Source organism: Perca flavescens, chromosome 17 (assembly GCF_004354835.1).
Source record: "Perca flavescens isolate YP-PL-M2 chromosome 17, PFLA_1.0, whole genome shotgun sequence".
In the NCBI taxonomy this organism is placed as follows: Eukaryota; Metazoa; Chordata; class Actinopteri; order Perciformes; family Percidae; genus Perca; species Perca flavescens.
The window spans coordinates 34,309,556-34,317,055 of NC_041347.1; the positions used below are offsets into that span (position 1 = coordinate 34,309,556).

The 7,500-nt window shown below is 40.3% G+C and overlaps 1 protein-coding gene across 1 annotated transcript in view; it reads left to right on the forward strand.

The window, feature by feature from the left end:
* Positions 1-6,010: 6,010 nt before the first annotated feature.
* The window catches only part of aifm2 (AIF family member 2), an 8,401-nt gene continuing 6,911 nt past the window's right edge, over positions 6,011-7,500 (forward strand). The window contains 2 exon segments of the mRNA XM_028603002.1: positions 6,011-6,157; positions 6,675-6,865. Coding sequence (XP_028458803.1) covers positions 6,691-6,865 — 175 coding nt within the window. The 5' untranslated portion in view covers positions 6,011-6,157; positions 6,675-6,690.

Consider the following 7,500-nt stretch of genomic DNA (forward strand, 5'->3'; position numbering starts at 1 on the left):
ATACCCTTCACCATACCCCCCCATCATCACATACCCTTCACCATACCCCCACATCATCACATACCCTTCACCATACCCCCCCATCATCACATACCCTTCACCATACCCCCATCATCACATACCCTTCACCATACCCCCACATCATCACATACCCTTCACCATACCCCCACATCATCACATACCCTTCACCATACCCCACATCATCACATACCTTCACCATACCCCCACATCATCACATACCCTTCACCATACCCCCCCATCATCACATACCCTTCACCATACCCCCACATCATCACATACCTTCACCATACCTACAGCATGGGGTACTTTCCATAAACTCATCTCTCAATGCAAATCAAACCAGCTATTAGGCTAACTGAAATAAAACCAAGTTAATCTCTAGGTATGGTGGTGAAGGGTATGTGATGATGTGGGGGTATGGTGAAGGGTATGTGATGATGTGGGGGCGGGGGGGGCTATTTTAATTCCAAAGTCCAAGGGAACTTTATCAGGATGCATAGTATCCTGGATCCATGAAATAACTGGCCTTTCAAAATAAAAGTCTGCCTGCCTCTATGGGAATTTAACATAGGGGTGTACTGACTTATGCTGAGCACTGTACATGCTGTTTGCACTGTTTTGATTTATTTTGTGGTTTTTTTTTTTGCACAGATGACTGTATTCTTTCTTGTACATTGACCACATTGTATTGAATCTACTGATGTATATTTTCTGTCCCATACGACAAAAACGTTGAAACTTAAATTCTTCTAGTTTATGAAATTGTGCTTGATTAGCATGTGATTAAAACACAAGATACACTACAGCAGCTCAGAGTGTGTCTGTGTGTGTAGGTGTGTGTCTCTGTCTCTGTGTGTGTGTGTGTGTGTGTGTGTGTGTGTGTGTGTGTGTGTGGATGTTAAAGGGATACTCCACCGTTTGTTGAAATAGGGTTAATAAAAAAATCTATCTAGAAAACAAACCATGACATTCTTTCTTGCTATGAGCTATGCTCTGCGATTCTCTGCATTTCCCGGCTGCATCCTGCTGCGTCCTGCTGCATCCGCAGCCTCCACCCGTGCTCTGCAGCGCCACGTTACATCCCGCTACGCCCTGCTGTGATGTTCATACGCACAGAGTAGTCAGGATCCGGTATAGGAGACTGCACTACTCAGTATGACACGATGTGCTCTGCTATGACGTGAACTTCCACGATAACCTTCAAAGTCACTGTGACTTCTAATGTGACTGTTATCACCACTGTTCATCACGCCCCCAACCGGCTCGTCAGACACCGCCTACCAAGAGTCTGGGTCTGCCGAGGTTTCTTCCTAAAAGGGAGTTTTTTCTTGCCACTGTCGCAATAGCTACTGCTAATGCTTGCTCTTGAGGGAATTACTGTAATTGTTGGGGTTTTGGAATTTATAGAGTGTGGTCTAGACCTACTCTATCTGTAAAGTGTCTCGAGATAACTTTTGTTATGATTTGATACTATAAATAAAATTGAATTGAATTGAATTGAATTGAACTGTAAAATTACAAAAAACTTTGGTTCAAAATATGATTATTATTTTTTATTATTATTATTATTATTATTTTATGGTTCCAAATGTTTCTAATAATTTCCCAGGAGTTTTACTGGAATTAACCAAAGAAATATATTATATTTGTAGATTGTATTGTGTTTTAGCAGCATTTTAAAACTTGTTTTATTTTGAATTAAATATAAGCATCACTTCCGGTCTTTTGCTGCGTCACCATGGCGACTTGACGCAGCTCTGAATAAACGGCACTGCAGTGTGGAGATGAGCCACTGGAGGGCGCTGCTGCTAATCTCACACACTCACACACACACACACACACACACACACACACACACACACACACACACACACACACACACACACACACACACACACACACACACACACACACTCACACTCACACACACACACACACACACACAGAGACACACACAGAGACACACACAGAGACACACACACACACACACACACACACACACACACACACACACACACACACACACACACACACACACACACACACACACACACACACACACACACACACACACACACACACACAGACAGACAGACAGACAGACAGACAGACAGACAGACAGACACACACAGACACACACACACACACAGAGACACACACACTCTCACACACACACACACACACACAGACAGACAGACACACACACACACACACACACACAGAGACACACACACAGAGACACACACAGAGACACACACAGAGACACACACACACACACACACACACACACACACACACACACACACACACACACACACACACACACACACACACACACTCACCTCACACTCACACTCACACACACACACACACACACACAGACAGACAGACAGACAGACAGACAGACAGACAGACACACACAGACACACACACACACACACACAGACACACACACTCTCTCACACACACACACACACACACACAGACAGACACACACACACACACACACACACACACAGACACACACACACACACACACACACACACACACACACACACACACACACACACACACACACACACACACACACACACACACACAGACAGACACACACACACACAGACACACACACACACACACACACACACACAGAGACACACACTCACACACACACACACACACAGAGACACAGAGACACAGACACACAGAGACACACGCACAGACACACACATGCACACACAGAGACACACAGAGACACACAGAGACACACACACACACACACACAGACCATGTAGTATTAGGCTACTCTTCTTTTATTTAATGAAAGATCTGAGGACTTTAAACTATAACTAACTTAAAGGAACTTTCACCACAATCATTCACAGTCAATGTTCCCGTGAGACCCTTTAAAAACTTTATTAATCATTTGGTTTTTTAAACAAAAGGCGTTTGTGGTCGGCCTCGGTAACGCTTATCAGTTACATTTTCTAAGCACAAACTGACATTTGGAAAAATGGGTTCCAATATCAAATTTTTTTCCGCCTTGACAAATTAAAAAAATTGGATCTTTAAACTATTTTCTGTTTTTTTATTCAGAGGATCAGAAATTTAGAAAATTACAAAATTAGGTCTGGGCTCCATTTATTTTATTTTATTTTATTTTATTTTATTTAACCTTTATTTAACCAGGAAGAAACTCATTGAGATTAAAAATTTCTTTTTCAAGAGTGTCCTGGCCAAGGCAGGCAGGCAGCAGTACAACCACACATACAGTACGGTACATGCAAATACAAAATACACAAAAACACTAAGAACACAAAACAACTGAAACAGCAAATCCCTCAAAGTCAACCACAACCTTAACCAAATCAGGTAAAACATCTGCAGCCAGGTGTGACTGCCTCCAAGTCAAACAACATCCTCTTAAACCCGACCAATGAGACTAGTTCAGTAAGTTTCATGGATTTCTGTAACTTGTTCCATGCAGAGGGAGCAGCAAAGTTAAAGGCCTTTTTCCCCAGCTCAGTTCTAACCTTTGGAACAGACAGAATGAAAAGCTCCTGGGAACGAAGATTGTAGGTCCCGGTACCTACATTTACACAATACTGCAATGATCAAAACCATCAGCTGCAAGCACCTCTGACCCCAAAGTGGTCCGTAACGCTTATCAGTTCAATTTTCTAAGCACAAACTGACATTTGGAAAAACAGAAAAATAACCAACTTTTAATTTTTCCCCCTTGACAAATTAAAAAATTGATCTTTAACCTGTTTTTCCAATTTTCTGTTTATATTCAGAGGATCAGAAATTTAGAAAATTACAAAATTGCGTCTGGGCTCCAATTATTCAATACTGCCGTGGTATTCTCTCCCTCGTTCCGCCTGGCTACACCCCGCCCCCCACTCGAAACCATCAGTTGCAAGCACCTCTGACCCCAAAGTCTATCAGTTTTTCATTTTGGTCCATATGCAGTTAATGGTCAGTGTAACGTTTATCAGTTCAATTTTCTAAGGACAAACGGAAATTTGGAAAAAACAGAAAAATGGGTACAAATTTCAAAATTTTTTGTTTTTTGTGTGACACACACACAGTGTGTGTGTGTGTGTGTGTGTGTATGTGTGTGTGTGTGTGTGTGTGTGTGTGTGTGTGTGTGTGTATATGTGTGTGTGTCTGTGTGTGTGTGTGTGTGTGTGTGTGTGTGTGTGTGTGTGTGTGTGTGTGTGTGTGTGTGTGTGTGTGTGTGTGTGTGTGTGTGTGTGTGTGTGTGTGTGTGTGTGTGTGTGTGTGTGTATATGTGTGTGTGTGTGTGTGTGTGTGTGTGTGTGTGTGTGTGTGTGTGTGTGTGTGTGTTTATAAATGTGTGTGTGTGTGTGTGTGTGTGTGTGTGTGTGTGTGTGTGTGTGTGTGTGTTTAAATGTGTCTGTGTGTGTGTGTGTGTGTGTGTGTGTGTGTGTGTTCCAGGTCAGAAAGTGTCCAACCTGTCCCAGCTGCAGCTCAACGTGACCCAGAAGAACACCGTGGTGACCACGGAGCGCGGAGACCAGCTGACCACAGACCTGATCATCTGCTGCACCGGGGGCCGAGTCAACGCCACGGCTTACAGGTCCAGCTTCTGTTAGTAGTCACAACAACACACACACACATACGCGCACATACACACACACACACACACACACACACACACACACACACACACACACACACACACATATATACACACACACACATATACATACATACATACAGTACATACACACACAAACACATATATACACACACACATACACATATATACACACACACACACACATATATACACACACACACACACATACACACATATACATACACAGAGACACAGACACACACACACACACACACATACACACACACACACACACACACACACACACACACACACACACACACACACACACACACACACACATATATACACACACACACACATATATATACACACACACACACACATATATACATACATACATACATACACACACACACACACACACACACACAGACACACACACACACACACATACATACATACACACACAAACGCATACACACACACACACATACAAAGAGACAGACATACATACACACACAGAAAAACACATATACACACACACACACACACGTATACACACACACACACACACACCCACAGACACACACACAGAAAGAATATTACATAAAAGGTACTTTTGTGTCTCTGCATTCCGTTATGCTTTGATGTCATGTTATAGGTCTCATATTATATTTTATCCATAAAGTCTTAAATTTTACTTGTTGAAACCTGTAAAAACCCTGTAGAAGGTAACAGACAATGTCTGATTACACACACACACACGCACACACACAAACACACACACACACACACAACACACACACACACACACACACACAGAAACACACACACAGACAATGTCTGATTACTCAAAACTACATATTTGGCTTTTATATTCCGACCAAAAAGAACCAAAGCTAAGGGTCAGGCCCAGTATGGACAAACACATTTGCACTCTACATCTCCAATCTCTTTTCAACATTTTAAGTTTATGATAATTTATCACTTTCATATTACATTTTTTTTTTTCTAAAACAAATAAAATGTATGGTGGTTACTCTGTTGTTGCTGTGATTCTTGTTCTTTTTTCTTTCCTCTTTTAGTTAAATGTTGGAAAGGAATGTGTAAAAAGATAAAAGTGCACACTATGTTTTCTTTTATGCATGTCTCTTTAATGATTTAATGTTACATTTTGTCTGTATAATAAAAATTGTTATAAAAAAAGAAAATTAAAAAAAATGTCTACGATGACTTCATTATTTGTATATTTTCTTTAAGTTTTACTTTTATTTCTAAAAAAAAAAGAAAAAGAAAAAAAACAGTCATCTTTATGTAAGACTTTTCCTACTTAATATTTCCTACGGCACCTGAAGGCACCACCAGAGCCCGCCCCGGGAGCTGTGATTGGCGGAGAGCTTGGTTCGTCAGAGGGGCGTTCAGAGGAGCAGGAAACAGAAACAGTAGAAGCCGTGAATCAGAAGGGCTTTAAACTTTAGAAACGATCAGAGATTCAATCAATCAAACATTTCTACCTTCTTCAACAGGTGAGTTCACTTCCGGTTTGTGTTGTTAGAGAGTTAGAAACAGCCGACAGAGGCAGAGGTATTTATATTTAAGTAACAATACTGCATACAAAACACTGCTCTAGGAGGAAAACTCCTTAACCTTTTACTTACTTACTCTGAGAATAAAAACCGTTAAAGAGAATCACCATCGCCAAACTCCACCAGACTCCATGTAAATAATCAGGACTTTTATCATCGCAAAACACACTTTATTTAAAGTGGACAGAAACTAAATAAAACTTTCAAACAGCCGTCTTGGTTCATCTTACCACTGTTCCAACAATCACCACTCTTGTTTGGTTGAAATAAACCCCTTAATTCACCTATTTACATGTGGAAATATGCTTGCTCTATACACGCTAAAAGTCCTGATTATTTAAATGGAGTCTGGTCGGTAAAAATATTAAGACTATATACAGACATAGACAAACAAAGAGAGAGAGAGATGTTAATAACTAATAATTTCATTTTCTGAATGAATGTGTGTTTGTGTTTCAGAGAGAGAGAGAGAGATGGGGGGTCAGGTGTCTTCGTTGGATGGGGTCCATGTGGTAATAGTTGGGGGGGGATTTGGTGGCATCGCCGCCGCTAAGCAGCTGAAATCTCAACGAATCAGCTTCACTCTGATCGACCTGAGAGACTCTTTCCATCACAACGTGGCGGCGCTCCGAGCCGCCGTCAAGCCCGGTAACTTTTACATTTTATTTAAATAATTAATTTTTTTTAAAGTTTAAGATTTTAATTTTATTATTTATTTGTTATTATATAATTATTTTTATTTATTTTATTCAAATTTTATTTTATTTTGTATCATTTCTTTTATTTTTAAGATCACTTTAATTTTATTTATTTATTTGACTTTAACCTTTATTTCGACAATTTAATTTTTTTATATTTTTATATATATATATTTTTACTTTACTATGTTTTTTGTGTGTATGTTTTAGTGAGTTTTTATTTAATTTTTTTAAAAATTGGTTTTATTATACATACACACACACACGGACGCACACACGCACACACACACACATACGTGCATTCATACACACACACACACATATGTGCATACATACACACAAACACACATGGACGCCCACATACACACATACACACACATACGTGCATTCATACACACACACAAATGGACATAAACACACACACATACGTACATACACACACACACACACACACACACACACACACACACACACATACACACATACACACACACACACACACACACACAGAGACACACACACACCTACACGTACACACACATACACACGCACACACACACACACACACACACACACACATATTTT